This window comes from Melanerpes formicivorus, unplaced genomic scaffold, assembly GCF_026170545.1.
Source record: "Melanerpes formicivorus ecotype bairdi unplaced genomic scaffold, bMelFor1.0.p_v2 SCAF_33, whole genome shotgun sequence".
Classification (NCBI taxonomy): Eukaryota; Metazoa; Chordata; class Aves; order Piciformes; family Picidae; genus Melanerpes; species Melanerpes formicivorus.
The window spans coordinates 8,934,283-8,950,788 of record NW_027142385.1 but is presented as its reverse complement, the minus strand read 5'-3'; the positions used below and the strand labels follow the sequence as shown (position 1 = coordinate 8,950,788).

The 16,506-nt window shown below is 67.6% G+C and overlaps 1 protein-coding gene across 3 annotated transcripts; it reads right to left on the bottom strand.

Annotated features, from left to right (window-relative positions):
* Positions 1–384: 384 nt before the first annotated feature.
* Positions 385–16,470, bottom strand: SH3GLB2 (SH3 domain containing GRB2 like, endophilin B2). 3 transcript variants are annotated; one of them, XM_068156042.1, is made up of 12 exons: positions 16,131–16,468; positions 10,329–10,470; positions 9,934–10,062; positions 8,365–8,498; positions 7,725–7,817; positions 6,352–6,414; positions 4,478–4,501; positions 3,004–3,093; positions 2,699–2,799; positions 2,400–2,414; positions 1,907–2,171; positions 385–1,536 (listed from the first exon to the last, which is right to left on the bottom strand). In XM_068156042.1, the coding sequence occupies exons 1-12, from the start codon at positions 16,191–16,193 to the stop codon at positions 1,429–1,431; spliced, it is 1,227 nt and encodes a 408-aa protein (XP_068012143.1). In that variant the 5' UTR covers positions 16,194–16,468; the 3' UTR covers positions 385–1,428. The 3 variants fall into 3 exon arrangements, with proteins under 3 accessions (XP_068012143.1, XP_068012145.1, XP_068012144.1); XM_068156044.1 differs by lacking the exon at positions 6,352–6,414 and having other exon boundaries at positions 16,131–16,470; XM_068156043.1 differs by lacking the exon at positions 2,400–2,414 and having other exon boundaries at positions 16,131–16,466.
* Positions 16,471–16,506: the final 36 nt, after the last annotated feature.

The following is a 16,506-nucleotide window of genomic DNA, read 5'->3' as shown; positions in this document are numbered from 1 at the left end:
AGGGGCAGGGCTGTAGCTGGCCAGAGCTGTGCAGTGGCACTCAGCACCACAGGGGCAGGATTTGACTCCCCCTCTGCTGCTGCACTACAGAGATTGGAGAGCTGCTTCTGCTGGGAGGAGGCAGCAGAGCTGTTCCCATAACAACTCTGAGGCTCAGAGCTCAGAGCCAGGCAGCTGAAGCCTTCTGCTCTGGTTTTGCCTGGGGCTAGGGAGGAGCTGCTGATCCTCCTTCCTGGGGCTGGGATGTGGCACCTGGGGAAGGAGCTGCAAGGGCAGAGCTGGCAGGGGAAGGGCAGCAGCTTGCTCTGGCTTTGCCCCCTGGGCTGCCTCCCTGCTGCTGCTCCTGCATGCTCCCGAGCCCAGAGAGGAGGCCGAGGCAGCAGCTCAGGCAGTTTGTTTATTGGCAAATAAGTGCTGAAACCCAGGGGCCCTGCACCCAAAGGGGCCCAGTGCCCTGGGGCAGGGCAGTGCCCCTGGCACTGCTGCAGTGAGTGCAAAAGATGCAGCAAGAAGCAGAGCTGGTGCTGAGAGCCAGGGCAGGCTGTGAACAGAGCTTGGTGCAGGGCAGCTTCTCCTCAGCCAGTGGCAAATGGGGCAGCAGCAGAAGGCTTTGGGTGAGCTCCAGCATGAAGCTGATGGTAGGAGCCCAGGCTCAGCCCCCTGGGCTCAGGGCAGCCTCTCCCCTCCTCTCCTGGGGTGCACCAAGTCTGTTCACTGGGGGGGCATTGGTCAAATCCATCACCTGGGGTGGAAACAAAGGCTGGGACATGCCTGGGGCAGACACAGAAGGAAGCCTGGACAAGAGCCATGGGGCAAAGCCTGTGGGAAGGCTGCAAACAGCAGCCCGGAGCAGCTGCTGCAGGAGCTGCAAGCAGGAGCTGTGGTCCCTTGCACTGAGGTTTGCTTTCCAACAGCCCCTGGGCTCCCTCCAGCTCCAGAGCCCAGTCCTGGCTGGAAGCCATCAGTGGCTCCTGGGGAGCTTTGTGCTCTGCTCCCCCACAGCTTGCAGGCTCTCAGTGCTGGAACTCAGCTTCCTGAGGAGCTGGGGGGGGGGGGGGATGGGGGGCACTGCCCACTGGAATGCTGCATGGTCCAACCTGGGCAACTACTGCTGGAGAGGAGGGGAGGGACAGGGAACACCCTGGGGGCTGAGGGCACAGCTGGGGCTGGGGAAGCTGCTGCCATGACCAGGGGGCAGTGGAGGAAAGGAACCAAGGAGCCTTGTGCCATTGAGACTCAGAGCAGGCTGCACGGGGGGGGGGAACCAGTTCAGTCCTGGGTGCCATCCCCAAACCCTTCCCCTCCCTTCCCACCGTGCCCACGGGAGTGCAGTGCCAGCCCTGGAGACAGCGCTGGGCCCGGGTGGAGATCCAGAGGAGTGCCAGGAGCTGGGGGCAGCCTTCTGCTGGAACCTTCCCCTTGAGACCTTTAGCTGAGCAGCTCCAAGTAAGTGACAGGAACCTTCCCCTTCTGGTTGCCTCTCTCCCCTATCAGCCAGTCTGGGTCCATGCCTGGCAGGCTGTAGACAGTGATCAGCTGGGGACAGAGGGCAGCGTCAGGCTCCTGCCCAGCAGCGGGCAGGGGTCCCCGGGGGGACAGCAGAAGTTCAGCCTGGCCCAGAGAGACCTCTGCCAGTGGCCAAGTTTCTCTCAGCATGCTTGGAGCAGGCTTCAGCCTGCAGCCTCTCTCCCTGCCCCTGGAGAAGGCTCCCAGCACGTCCTGGCCACAGCCAGACCGCAGCAGGAGAGGCACAGGGGGAGGCTGCCAGCTCGCCCCAGCTGTGGCACAAGCTCAGGGCAGCCTGGGGGGCAGCGGTGCCAAGCACAGTCCCGGAGCAGTTCCCCCGAGGGGGCTGGAGGGGCAGGGGCAGGCCAGGGGCGATGCCAGCCCCAGCCGAGGCACCAACCTCATCTGCCAGCAGTGCCAGCTCGCTGCTGTCCGCCGCCTCGTAGTCGTAGAGCACCCTGGCCTTGCGCGTGCCGCTGGCGGGGGGCTGCACCTCGCTGGGGTTCAGGACGCTCTCTGCCACCGTGCTGGGCACCCCGGCCAGGGTGGGCACCACGGGGATGGTGGGCACGGCCGGGAGGGGGCCGGCAGCCGCCGCTGGAGGGGAGGCCGTGGCCGGGAGCGGCGAGGTGGAGTCTGCATTGCCGAGGAAGGTGCCGGAAAATCTTACACGGGAGGAGAGCTGAGGTCAGAGAGGGGCCCCAGGACCCCACCCACGGCACTGCAGCTGCCCGGGCAGGGGGCAGTGCCCTCACTGCTCAGAGCATGCAGTGAGTCTGCAGAGCCTGGCTGGGGGCACTCCCGGAGTCCTACACCTTCCTTACACCCCATCCCCCCCATCCCATCCCCCCCATCCCATCCCCCTTCCCCGCAGCCCCTTCCCCCTTACTTACATCTCTCCCTTGGAGCTGTGAGCGTGCAAAGGAACGGAACAGGAGCGGTGAGTGAGCAGCCGCAGCCCCAACCCTGCCCACAGCACAGAGCCCCCCGTGGCACCCCCCAGCCTGCCCCCGAGCAACCTCAGCCAGGGGGAGGCCGTGGGACCTCCCGCGGGCACCGTGGCACAGCCTGCTCCAGCCCCCTGCCCCCTGCCCCCTGCCGCCGGCTCGGAGGGGGCTCTGGAACCTCTGCCCCCCGTGAGGCTGGGGGTGGGCTGGGGGCAAGGAGGGAGGCAGGCAGCCCCCGGCCTCACCTGCCCAGCTGCTGCTGCAGCTGCAGCATGCTCTGGTAGCACTGCGCATAGTAGCTGCTCTGGGCCTCCACGAACTCATGCAGGCAGCGCAGATGATTCACCTGCAGGGAGCAGCAGGGCAGGGCTCAGCCTGCAGCCGCGGCCAGCGCCGCTGCCCCGGCGCCCGGGTGGGCACTGCCGCTGCCCCCGGCGCCCGGGTGGGCACTGCCGCTGGCGCCCGGGTGGGCACTGCCCCTGCCCCCGGCGCTCGGGTGGGCACTGCCCCTGCCCCCGGCGCCCGGGTGGGCACTGCCCCTGGCACTCACGTGGGTGCTGCTGATGCCCTCCAGCAGCAGCCTGGTCACCTCTGCCTGCCGGTCGAACTCGGTCTGTGCCAGCCGCAGCTCCTGCTCCGCCTGCAGGACGACACAGGGTGGCCAGGGCAGCACAGGGCAAGGGCCCCTTGGCCTCCCCCAGGGAGAGGACTTCCCCCCCCAGTCCACCCAGCTACAGCTTGCTGGAAGCTGAGCAGGGGGCTGTGCCCTCTGCCCCTTCCCCAGGAGGGGCAGAGTGGTTCCTGCCTGGCACCAGCTCTGCCAAGGGCTCCTTTGGCTGTGCCCTGCTCGTTCTGACCCTGCAGGCTGGCAGCCTCCAAGCAGGGCAGGCTGGAGGGGCAGCTGTGAGCCCTCTGCTGTGGTGCCAGCAGCACCAGCACTGTGCCATGGCCAGGCCAATGCTCTGCTTGGCTCCTAAGCAGCTTTGGCTATTTCCAGCTCCAGCTGATCTCCTCTCCTGCATCCTCAGGGCAGGGGATTACAGCAGGGCCTGGCCCAGGCAGTGCCACTGCCTGGCTTGCCCCATGGAGCTGGGCAGGGCTGCAGCAGCACAGAGCTCCATGCAGCCTGTGGCAGGCAGACCCAGCTCCCCTTGGCACCACTCAGGATGGGACCTGGGGGCTCTCCCTGCCAGCTCTGAGCATTGCAGCTTCCTAAAGGCACCCCTGGGTGGGGACCCTCCCAGCCCCTCCCAGCCCCTCCCAGCCCCTCCCAGCCCCTCCCAGCCCTGTGCTCCTCCAGGACATAGGGGGCTGAAGGCTGCTGCCACAGTTTGGTCTATGCAGCCAGGCCACAGCACGAGCAGAGCCAGCTGTGCTCACAGCTGTGCTCACAGCTGGCTGCAGGCAGCTGCTCTGCTGAGGACTGAGCTGGTTCAGAGGCAGCCAGGGGCTGGAACCATGCACAGCATGCAGGGAGGGCTGCTGGGGGCTGAGGTGTGAGAGGCAATGGGAGCCCAGAAGGTGTCTGGGGGCTCCACACCATGCTGGAGCTGCACAGCTTGTCCTGGGCTCTAGTGCCCTGGAGACCCCCACCAGAGACCCCTGGCAGCACCCAGCAAGCAGCCAGGGGCTGGAGCTCTGCCTCCATGCAGCCACTCAGCAGGGTGAGTGCAGCCCTCCCAGGAGGGAGCAGCTCCAGAGCTCCCACCCAGCCCTCCCGAGGGCTCTGCCCTGGCTTCAGCTCTGCTCAGAGCAGGACCTTGGCCCCCAGGCCAAGCTGGCAAGGGGCTACCAGAGGCCAGTGCCTGGCACATGCAGGTGGAGAAGGCAGGGCCTCTGCCAGGGAGCAGAGCTGAGCCATGTCCCAGCTCCTGTGGCAGTGCCACAGGGCCCCCAGGGCTGCCCTTGCTACCCCCCAAGCCCAGCAGTCTGTCACAGGGGGCACAGCCACTAGGGCTGCCCCCCCCTGCACCCCACCCCTGGCACGCCCAGGGGGCTCAGCACCCCTCCAGCTGGGTGCTTACCTTTTCCACCTCGTCGTTCCAGAGCTGTGGGGGCCACAGAGCAGCAGACAGGAGATCAGTGTTGGAGGCATGGAGAGGCAGAACCCCCCCAGGGCAGGGACCCCCGGGGACAAGCCAGCCCTTCACCCAGCAGCAGCTGCCACAGCCATGCCCCTTCCCCTCCCTCCAGCCCCCTGGCACAACGAGGGGCAGGTCCCTGCCCCCAGAGCCCTGCCCAGCCTCACCCCTGCTCAGAGAGCTCGGGTCAGGGGGGGCAGAACTCTGCCAGGCTGTGCCCCCAGCAGCAGTGCTCAGCTCCAGCCACAGCAAGCCCTGGCTGCACCACCCTGCCCCTTCCTGCTGCCCCCAGGCAGAGGGGCACAGCCCTGGCACCCCAGGCTGCAGCTGCTGCTGGGATCTGGCTCCAGGGCAGCAGTCAGGAACAGGGGAGGGAGGCACAAAACCAGACTGGGCCTGGGCTTGGCTTCTCCTCAGCAGCCAGCGACCCTCTCAGCCCTGGCTGCAGGAACCCCCCCTGGCCCAGCTGGCAGCACCCTGCCAGCAGCCCCCCAGCCCAGGGCAGCTAGGGGCCATGGCCCCCCAGGGCCTCAGCCTTCCCTCCCTGGGGCTCCTTTGCACCCCAGGTTGGTTCAGCAGGGCACAGCTGGGTGCCGAGCTGGGTGCCATGGTGCCAGCTCTGCCCAGAGGCAGGGGCTCCCAGCTGAGGATTGCCAGCAGCTGTCCCCAGGTGCCCACCACCAGGAGCAGCTGCAGGAGCTGCCTGCACTGGAGGGGTGCCAGGCTCCTTGGCTTGCTGCCTGCCCCTGCTCTGGCCTCTGCCCCTGCCCTGAGCTCAGCTCCTGCTCCAGACCAGCAGCCTGGCATCTCCTGACCTGAGCAGGGAGTCCCAGCTGGGCCCCTCCTGCTCACAGCCTGCCCCTGTGCAGCTCTCAGGGCACAGGTTGGGCATTTTCTGTGGGGCAAAAATGGGTCCAGCCCAGCTCTGGGCAGCTTTGGCCACCTGTGGGGCACAAGCCCCTTCCCCTCTCCTGCCCTGGCAGGCAGCTGGAACAGGCCCTGGCTGCAGTCCTGCCCTGCACAGCCCCTGCCAGGCTGGGGGTTGGAGCAGGCTCTGCTGTGGGGCTGGGGGAAGCTCTGCCCACAGCTCTCCCTGCCTGGGTGCTGCAGGCACAGCCTCCACTCTGTCCCTCAGCCCAGAGCCCAGCTGAGGGCAGCTGGCACAAGCCAGGAGGGAGCAGAGCCCCAGGGCAAGGCCAGCAGCAGGCAGTGCTCTGTGCTGTCACCCCCAGGCCACAGCAGCACAGAGAGCTCCTACCCTGCTGCAGCTCCTCAGCCCCTGGAGCAGTGCTGGGATCAGAGGGCTTGGTGCAGAGCAGCCCTGGCATGGGGCTGGGAGCAGCCTGGGCTCAGCCCCTGCTTTGCCAGGATGCCAACTGCTACTGATGCAGCTGGGCTTCAGGTACCAACTGCCACCTCTGATGTGGACCACAGCTGGCACTGAAGCACTTCGCCCCTCCTGACCAGCCACAAAGCCTCTGGGCACTGAGCCCCAGGTGTGGCACTGCCAGTGGCAGCTGGCACCATGCAGACAGGGCAGCCCTGGAGGTGCTCTCTGCTCCGCTGGGCAAGAACAAAAAGCCTGAAGGCTGCCACAGAAGTGTGGGGCAGGAGCAGCAGAGGCTGGGGAGCAGAGCAGGCAGCGCCAGTGCCAGGGCCCCGGCGGGCACCCCGCGGGCACCCCGCAGCCTGCAGGGTGGTCGGGGGGGGCCCGGGCCGCCCATGCCGCATTAGAATGTCGAAAGCAGCGGAGCAGAAGGTCCAGGCTGGGGCTGCGGGGGGAGGGCAGGGGCGGGCGGGGCCTGGGGCAGTCTTACCGCGGAGGCGCTGGCGGAGAGCACGAAATTGCGGGGTCTGGTCTGCTGAAAGTCAGGCACAGCCTGGGGGGGAACACAGCTTCAGCTGCCAGCCGCGGGGCACGGCAGCCCCTCCCGGCTGGCACCGGGCGGCCCCTCCCGGCTGGCACCGGGCGGCTGGCACCGGGCGGCTCGCTTCAGCTGCCCATGGGATGGCAGCGGGAGGTCTCCCGCGGGCCGGGCAGAGATCTGTGGCAGCAGTGCCCAGGGGGCAGCCAGGCTGGTGCAGGGGGTGGCCTGGCACATGCAGCCCGCCGGGCACCAGCAGCAGGTCCTGCCTGCACCGACAGCCACCCCAGCTGCGGCAGCAGCACCCCGCAGGGCTCTGCCTGCGCCTGCGGCAGCTCGGAGCTGGGCACAGGCAGCGAAGAGCACTGCGGAGCCCCGGGGCCAGCGCGGCCCCCGGGCCGGACTCCTGCCGCGGGGCAGGGGAAGGTTCCCAGCCGCAGCTTCTGCTTTGGCTCTTCCGGGGCTCAAGAGCAGCTGCAGGAACCTCTCCTCCCCTGGACTCAGGAGTCCCCAGGGCGGTCACAGCACTTGGGGGGGAGGTGCTCTGCAAGCAGGGGGCAAGAGGGACCCAACCTCCCTCCCCCTTGCACTCAGAGCCCTGGGGGACAGAGCAGCACCACAACCATCCCCCCCCGCCTGTCATTGTCTCTGGGCTGCCTCCCCTCCCGGAGGGGGATTTGCCTCCCAGCCCCCTCCTGCCTGCACCCCCTGAGCTCTGCTCGCAGCAGCCTCGGCGGAGCGGAGCTGGGGCTGCAGGCAGCTGATGGATTCTCCTCCCCTGCCGGGGCTCCTTCCCAGGCAGCCGCGGCCCTGACCACCCTCCGGCCATGCTCCAGGGCCAGTCCCGAGGGGATAAGAGAGATGAATTTTCATTGCAGATGGGACAGAGACAATGAGAGGCGTTAGAGAAAGCAGCCCCCGAGGCAGAGCACTGCCGGCAGCGATACTCACATCTCCCTCACACTGAGCACACCGCAAGGAAACAAAAGGAAAAGGTTAGTGAGGAGAGCAGCACCGGCAGGGAGGGCGAGGCGCAGGGCACCAGAGAGCTCAGCGCGGGGCAGCAGCACGCCCGAGGGGGGCACGGACAGAAGCTGGGGGGCACACCACAGAGGGGGAGAGCAGCAGAGAGTGGGCAGCTCCAGCAGCAGCCCCTCCGGACCCCGGCAGCTGCCCCAGGGGAGGACACCTCCAGAACAGCCTCTGGCTCTGCACAGCCCCCCAGGAGCTCCCCGGGGCCAGGGCGCTGCAGGGCAGCCTCACGATCACCCCTGGGAGCCCAGCCCGGGGGCGGGGGGAGGAGGAGGAGGAGGGCAGGGACTCACCGTGGCCTTGGCCTCGGCAGCTTTGGCCTTCCTCAGCCGAGCCTTGCAGGCGTCCAGGTCCAGGCGCCGGTTCTGCAGGATCCTGCGCTCCTTCTGCGGGGACACAGCGGGGCGGGGCAGCCGGGGGCGGGGCAGCCGGGGGCGGGGCAGCCGGGGGCGGGGCAGCCGGGGGCGGGGCAGCCGGGGGCGGGGCAGCCGGGGGCGGGGCAGCCGGGGGCGGGGCAGCCGGGGGCGGGGCAGCCGGGGGCGGGGCAGCCGGGGGCGGGGCAGCCGGGGGCGGGGCCAAGTCCTCCCCAGGGCCAGGCAGAGAGGCCCTTGGCTAAGGTCACCTCATCAGCAAGCCCTGGGCCTGGCCGCCCGGGACCCAGGCTCACCATGGCTGGGTGGTGCCCCCCAGGCTGCAGGGGCCAGGGAGGGAGAGACCTTCCCCTGGCACATCAGCTGGCAACCCCCCCTGTGCCACAGAGGGCCCTGAGCAGGGCTGGCATTGCCCTGTCCGGGGAGGGGCAGCGCTGAGCTTCCCGGGGGCTGTGTCCCTCTGCCGCGGCTGGGGGGGGTCCTGCCCTGGCTGGGGGGGGGTCCTGCCCCGGCTGGGGGGGGGGTCCTGCCCTGGCTGGGGGGGGGGTCCTGCCATGCTTACAGAGATGGTTCTCCAGTCCCCCTCCAGGAAGTTGCGCAGGGGGGTGAGGAAGGTGATGGAGGCAGTGTGGATGAAGTCTCGCTCGGCAGCTCCCAGCAGCCTCTGGGTCTCTCCGACCTTGATCAAGGTCTTCCCTGCAAGAGGAGAGCTCTCAGCCCCCCAGGAAGCCTTCTGTTGGCTCGGGGGGCACACAGGCACAGGGCACCCTGCCCGGGCAAGGTGCCCATGGCCACACCAGCAGCTCCCAGTGCAGCTCTGCTCTGCTGAGGCTCTTACCCCAGGGATGTCCTCCCTGCTCCACCTGCCTGCACCTTGCTGTCTGAGCCTCATCAGACAGAGGCCCAGGAGCAGGGCAGCAGATGAAAAGCAGCAGAGCAGAACCAGCCTGGGCTGCTGAGGCCAAGCTGGGGCTGCAGCTATCGATCAGCCATCGACCTGCAGAGCTGCTCAGGGCCAGGGCAAGGACAGCTGTGCCCCCAGGCCGTGCTGCTGAGCAGCTCTGCTGCCTACAGCACCCCAGGTTCCCCCAGGAGAGGACAACTGTCAGGGCTGAAGAGCAGCAGGATGCCCTCCGTGGCCAGGAGGGGACCTGCTGAGGCTTGCGGCCGAGCCCCAACCCCCCCCCAGGGCTGCTCTCCTCTCCCTTCTGCTGGAGAAAGGCTTCCACCCTCTGCCTGCAGGGCAGCTAAGGGAAGGGTCTCCAGTTCAGGGTCGAGAGAAACTGCAACAAGATGCTCCCTGCACCAGAGATCTGCCCAAGGGGACACAGCCAAAGCCTGCAGCCCCCTGCCCAGGCCAGCCCCGAGCGCCGCAGCGAAGGCACCGACAGCCTCCAGCAGCTCCACTGCCTGCCCTGCCTCCGCCTGGCCTCGCTGCTCCTGCAGCCCTGCCAGCAGCAGCAGGCAGCAGGCAGCAGGCAGCACGCCTTGCTATGCAGCACGCCTTGCTATGCAGCACGCCTTGCTATGCAGCACGCCTTGCTATGCAGCACGCCTTGCTATGCAGCACGCCTTGCTATGCAGCACGCCTTGCTATGCAGCATGCCTTGCTATGCAGCATGCCTTGCTATGCAGCATGCCTTGCTATGCAGCACGCCTTGCTATGCAGCACGCCTTGCTATGCAGCACGCCTTGCTATGCAGCATGCCTTGCTATGCAGCACGCCTTGCTATGCAGCACGCCTTGCTATGCAGCATGCCTTGCTATGCAGCATGCCTTGCTATGCAGCATGCCTTGCTATGCAGCATGCCTTGCTATGCAGCATGCCTTGCTGGGCAGCCCCTGGCTGAGCAGCGCCTGGCTGAGCAGCGCCTGGCTGAGCAGCCCCTGGCTGAGCAGCCCCTGGCTGAGCAGCCCCTGGCTGGGCAGCCCCTGGCTGGGCAGCCCCTGGCTGGGCAGCCCCTGGCTGGGCTGTGTGGTGCTGAGCTGCAGAAGCCTCTCCTCTGCCAGCAGCACGCAGGCTGCCCCGGGGGAGCAGAGCCCCCTGCCCGAGGCAAGGCTGCCCCCAGGGCAGCAGTGTGGCTGCCCCTGGGCAGGGCTGGACCCCCAGGGGCTCCTGCAGCTGACTCACCATAAGGTGTCCCTGGCCCGAAGTCGTTGGCAGCCTCTGCCATGTACTGTGCCAGCAGCTCCCCGTTGGTGACTCGGGAGGGCACCTTCCGGTCCAGCTTCTCGTAGAGGAACTCTTCTACCCTGGCACCTGCAGCCAGGATGCCACTGGGGGTTATGGGATGGAGGGTGGAGGGGTGGCCCTGGGGCTGGCATTCAGGGCAGTTCCCAGCAGGGCAGGAGGTGCCCTGTGCCCACTGCGCAGGAGCGGTGCCAGGCTGTGCCAGCCGCAGGCAGGGACAGGTCCTGCAGGGACCAATCCCAACCCCCCCCAGGGCTCAGTGCAGCAGGGGCTGCTGCCAGGGGGCACCTCCCAGCCCGAGCTGCAGGGCTCTGCCCCGGGGCACAGCAGCTTACTGGGGTTGGGCTGCAGCAGGACCTCCGTCTGGCGCAGGATCTTCTCGGTCCAGGTCTTGGTGCAGTCTGCCCTGGCCAGCAGGTTCTCAAAGTGGGCATCCAGCTCAGTCCTCTCGGCCTGGCCCAGCTTCTCCTCAGTGAACTGCAGGCAGGAGCAGGCCAGGAGCAGGTTTGCTCTTCCCCAGCACAGCACAGAGCTGAGCAGACACCGAAGCCTCTCCTGCCTCAGGCATTTGTCTCAGCACAGCCAAGCAGCGGCCAGGGCCAGGGCCAGGGCCAGGGCCAGAGCCAGGGCCAGAGCCAGGGCCAGGGCCAGGGCCAGGGCCAGGGCCAGGGCCAGGGCCAGGGCCAGCCCGGGGCCAGCTCCCTCCCAGGCACCTCCCAGGGAGGGAGGCAAATCTTTGCCCAAGAGGGAAGCACTGAGATAAAAATAGAGCCTGGGTCTGAGAGGTGCTCCAGAAAAAGCAGCTCCGAATGAGGTCTGCTCCAGCTGTGCTCCAGCTGTGCTGCAGCTGTGCTGCAGCTGTGCTCCAGCCTGCCCATGGCTCCCAGGGCTTCACCTCAGGGCAGTGCCACCTGCCCCCACCCCTCCTGACCCACCCCACGGCCTGCAAGCCCAGCAGGGCAGGAATGCCACAGGCACCCCCGAGCCAGGCTCTCCCCTCACTGCATGGAGCAAGCTGGTGCACAACTCAGGGCCTGGGGGTGCCCCCTGGCAGTGCCAGGCTGGCAGCTCCCCTCAGTACCCAACCCCAGGGGACTTTTGAGCCCAAACTCCTGAGCCAGCAGCTTGGGGGCTCACTCTGAAAGAGCCCTTCAGAGGCTACAGCTGTGCCCCTGGGGATGCTACAGAGGTGCCAGGTTGTCCTCTGATGCCTTGGTGATGGGCACTGGTACTTTACCTGGCACAGCCAGGTGCCAGGGGTTGAAGTCCAGCTCAAACCCTTTGATGGAACACAGCTCCTGTGTGATGTACCACATGCACCTTCACACCCAGCCCAGCTCCAGATGGGCCAAGGCCTCCCCATGGGCTCCTGGCATGCTCCCTGGCAGGCTGTGCCCCCGTGGCTGCCCCACTCTGGGAACCAGGCAGCTGAGGCGCAGCAGGAGGCAGGCAGCCAGCCCCAGGCAGCCCAGCTCCAGCCACAGCTGGGTGGTGCCAGGGCAAGGTTGGAGATGAGGAACAACTTCTGTGCTGCAGGAGCGGTCAGAGATTGGCACAGGCTGCCCAGGGAGGTGCCCAGGATGGTGCTGGGCGATCCTGCAGAGCTCTCCTGACCCAAAGAGCTCTGACTGCGCTGCAGGGACAGCCACAGCCTCTCCTGCAGCTCAGGGGCACAGAGGAGCTGCAGGAGCTGCCCCAGGGTCAGCTGCAGCCTGCTCAGCACCAGCACCCCCTGCACTGGCACTGCTCTCAGCACAGCCTTGCCATGGCCTGGCTGCTGGGGGTGCCAGGGTGGCTGCACTGCCCTGTGCCCACAGCCAGGCTCCTGTGGGGCTGAGGCTCTCCCTGTGGGCAGCCCTGAGCTGCCTGCAGGCTGTGCCAGGCTGGGCTGAGTCAGTGCCATGCAGCACACTGGGGCTTCCCAGGTATTTGGCACCATTCTGGAGGAGCTCTCTGCCACCAGCCAGGGCTCACTGCTGCCACGGAAGAGTCTCTGCCCTCCCCCCCACTTCCCAGGCAGCTTCTGCAGATCTCTCACTTCCAAGTCCAAGCTCCTGCAGCCTGGGCTCAGCCTGCACCAGCATCTGCCCCGGAGCAGGCAGGCCTGACCCCAGCTCCTCCCCGGCTGAGCTCAGCTCCCCACAGCACTGCTGCAGGCAGACCACTGCTGGAGGCCCCCAGCGCCCCCGAGGGCTGCTGCAGCCCCCCCAATCACCCAGCCCCAGAGCCTGGCTGTGCCCCCAGGCAGCACCTCCCAGCAGCTCTGTCCCTGCAGCCCACCCCTCCGGCTGCACTTCCACAGCCCTTGCCCCAGTTCTCCCCTGGCAGCCCCTGGAGCTGCCTGGCAGGAGGCTGAGGACTTGCCCCATGAGCACTGCAGGCCTGGGGGCCATGCCAGGAGGGGAGGATGGGCAGCCACAGCCTGTGGCTCCAAGGAGTCAGGCCACAGAGCAGCCTCTGCCCCAGGCTCTTTCCCATAGGCCCAGGGAGGGCTGCAAGGGCACAGGAGGCTGCAGCCTGCAGGCTGGGAGCTGCTTCCCCAGCTGCACTCAGTCCCCTGGGTGATGCCCTCACCCATGCCCAGCAGCCAGCTGTGCTGCACAGCCCCTGGCACAGCCTGGGCAGTTGGCACCTCTGAGGGGTGCTGCAGGAGGTGAACTTCTCCAGCACACTTCTGCCTCAGCTGTGCAGGGAGCCCCCAGCCCGTGGCTCTTCAGCTGGACCAGAGCCCTCTGCCGACCCCAGGGCCTGGCTGGGGTGCAGCAGATGAAGCTCCTCCTGTGCTCAGCCAGGGAGCAGCTCAGAGCCACACTGCTGGCCCTGGGGGCTGCTGCAAGGGGAGCTCCGAGCTCGCAGGGGGCAACAGGTCCCAGCTGCTGCTGCCCCTGTGCTGGCAGTACCCCCATGAGAAGCAGGGCAGGAGAGCAGCAGCTCAGGAGGCCTGGCAGAACCCCCCAAGGGCTTCTGCTGCCAGGAACTGCTTTTCCTAATGACATTTCCCTGAGTTATTTCCCCTCCCACTGAGGCTGAGGCCCTGAGATGCAGCAGGGCAGAGCAGCAGACCATGCACTTGTGCCTCCTGACTCTGCCACCGTGCCCTGCTGCTCCTGGACTAGAGCTGCAGCACCAAGCACTCCAGGCTGCCCCCCAGCAGTGGAGGAGGCTCTGGAGCTGGCCCCCAGGCTTGCTGCACACCCCCAGGCAGAGAGGCAGAGCTGCAGCATTGTTCCTCAGGCCCTGTCCTGAACCCATGCCAGGATCTGCACCCTGGCACCCCATGCCAGGCCACAGCCCCCAGAGGCTCCACGGATCCTGCCCTGGCAGTGTCCCTGCCGAGCACCAGCCCTGTCTGTGCCCATGGGGTGATGAATAATGCAGGGCAGCCTTTGTCAGTGCCACTCTGGCTCTCCAGGAAGTGGAGCTGCATTCCAGGGCATCAATAATTCAGCCAAAGGTTGAGTTTCTCTGGGAGGCTTTGCAGCAACCTCAGCTGCAAGGGGCAAGCAGGCTGGGAGCAGGGCAGCAGCACCTGGGCAGCTGGCACAAAGCAGCAAGGCTGAGCTGGGCTGCACTTGGGGCAGCTTGGAGGGAAATTCTCCCCCAGGAGGGTTGGCAGAGACCCCACTGGGATCAGGAGGGGCAGCAGGCAGAGCTGGGCTGGATGGGCCCCTCTGTGGCACAGCCCTGGAGGCCAAAGGCCATCAGGGGTGGGCTGCAGGCAGGACAGGGCTGGCTGTGAGCAGCAGCAGCTGGCTGGGAGTGAGACCCCAGTGCTGCCAGCCAGCTGTGCCAGCCAGCTGTGCCAGCACCACAGCTGCTTTGCACAGTGCAGCCCCAGCTGCCCTCTGTCCCTTCCAGGCTTGGGTGGGTTTGATCTTTCCATCCCTCTGCCCTCCAGCCAGCCCAGGCCTGGCTACTGTGAGCTCAGGCAGGGTGGCTGCAGCCCCCTGGCAGAGGAGCTGGTGGCAGAGTTCAGCCCTTGTGCCACTGGCAGGTGCCCAGCTCCTCCAGCTGGACATTTCCTAGGATTTTCCACCCAAAATCAACAAGATCAAACCTGGGCCAGGAGGCTTAAACCAGGAGCAGCCTCCTGCACCTGGGCTGGGTATTTCCTGAAGGCTCTTCAGCACTCCAAGTGCCAGGGCTGAGGTGAGCTTGGCTCTTGTGGTGGCCAGAGGCACAGGGGCAGCAGTTCAGACAAACCTGCACCCACCAGAGGCACTCAGCCAGCATCAGGCTCAGAGCAGCTCTGGGCTGGGTGCAGAGCAAGCTCAAGGACCTGGTCCCCAGCAGCCAGGCCAGGCTGTGAGCCAAGCTGTGCTAGAAGCCAGGAGGAAGCCATTAAGGGCACAGCCTGGCAACCTCCTGGGCACTTAGGAGAGGAAACTCTGCTCTCAGTGATGGGAACGTGCTGGGGCTGCACCTCCTGCCTCCAGAGCCCTCTCCTCCTGCTCAGACTCCTCTCCTGACACTGCCTGGCCAGGGAGCTGCAGAGCCTGGGGAGATCCTCACTGCTTGTGCAGCTCTGGGGCAGCACAGAGCTCACCACAGCCACTCTGCCCTGGGCCTGCTGCAGGGGGGCACAGGCTGCCCACCCAGGGGCACACAACCCTGCCTGGGGTCTCCTCTGCCAGGAGCTCTGCCAAATGGAGCTGGAAAGAGCTGGAAAGGCAGCAGTGGGGTTTGAGTTGCTCTTCTGCCAGGCCCAGTCCAAACCCCTTGATGCAGCACTGGGCTGCTTTGGACAGGTTTCAAGCCAGGACTGCTCCTGCCCAGGGCCTCAGGGGTGGGTGCTGACCACGCTCTGCCTCAGCTCCCCCTTGCTGAGCAGCCCTTCTGCCCGGAGCTCAGCTCTGTGCTGCCCAGGCAGACAGCTAATGGTGCCTGAGTGGCACAGCACGGGGTGGCCAGGCAGCTCCTGCGGCACATCAGAGCCTGCAGCTGAAGGAAGCCTCTCCAGTGCTCCTGAGCTGGTGCCGGGCAGGTCCCCTCCTGGAGGATCTGCGGTGCTGGAGTGCTCCAAACCCACCCTGCCCGGCCAAGAGCAGCCCCCAGTGTGGGCAGTGGCAGGGCAGTGCTCAGCCCCACGGCACGGGGCCAGCCCAAGCAGGCTGAATTCCCCCCAGAATGACCTCTCAGGGAGCGGTTTTCAGCCTCTGCCGCCCATTTCCCCCCAGCCCCCCTGCCCGCTGCCCCCCTGCTCCCCACAGCGAGGCCTCCTGCACCCTGCCAGCCGAGAGCCCAGGTGGGAGCCGGGGCGCGGGGGCGCAGCAGGCAGGAGCCCCCCTCGCCCAACGCCCCCTGCTCTGCCATGGCTGTGTGCCAGCTGCCTCCCACGCCTGCCTGCTCCCGCGCCAGCAGGCTCACAAACACTCGGCAGAGACTTACAACCGGGCTGCCGAGCAGGAGATTTGCTTCCTTCCCCCTGCTACCAAGGTCATTTGCATGAGAACAGCATCCCCGGGCTGCCCATCTGCTCCGGGGCCCCGCACCTGTAGCCAGGATCTCAGCTCACACCATGACTCCCTGGCACGGCGGCGAGCCTGTGCCCGCCAGGCCGGAGCCTGGCAGAGCCTGGCAGAGCCTGGCAGAGCCTGGAGGCTGGGCACCAGCGCTGCCCGGTGTGTTTGCAACCCCCACGCAGCAGGCAGGACAAGAAGCCCAGGCCCAAGGCCGCCAGCTGGGCTTCCCCTCCCCGGCAGGATTCTGCCCGGCTCAGACTCGCTCCTCGCTCCTCATTTGCCAGCCCCGAGAGGTCTTCCTGCTGCTTTGCCCCCAAAGCAGCCACGTTCCGCCACCCCCTGCATGCTCTGCTGCTCATGGGCAGCTCGGTTCCTGCACCCCACAGCTCCCAGGGGTCGCCGCAGCACCAGCGGGGTCAGCTCCGCTGCCGTCCGGGGCGAGCCCGCACCGCCCGCAGCCGCCGGTGCGCAGCGCTGGCCGCTCCCGGAGCCGAGGCTCCGTCCGGCAGGGCCCGGCCGGCTCCCCGCTGCCCCCGCAGCCTCCCTCGGGACGGGGAACACCCTCGGCGCTGCCGGGGCCTCGATCGCGGCTGCGGCGGTGATGGAGGCAACGGAAAAGAGCTGCGGGAAGGCCTGCGGCGGCCACCGTTGCCATGACGCCCGAGCCCCCCTCACCTGCATGGCGCGGGAGAAGAAGACCCCCGCGTCCGACGCCAGCTTCTTCACGTTGAAGTCCATGGCGGCACCCGGAGCAGCCTCCGCCAGCCGCGCCCCCGCTGTCACCGCGGCTGCCGCCCTTTATAGCGCCGACCGATGCCTCCGGAGCCGCGCTGCAGCCTCTTAAAAGGGCTGCGGGTCACCGGCGGACCCTGCCGGCACCGGGACGGGCGTCCGCGCAGCGCGCAGGCCGGAGCGGAGCGCCGAGCTGTCAGCAGAGCCGGCGGCAGGGTCGGGGCTCCCCGGGCAGCGCCTGGGGCGGCGGCAGGGCGGCGGCGGGCGCGGCCCCTTTAAGCGCCGGGAGCCTCCCTCCGCCCCTGCCCCCTCCCCAGCC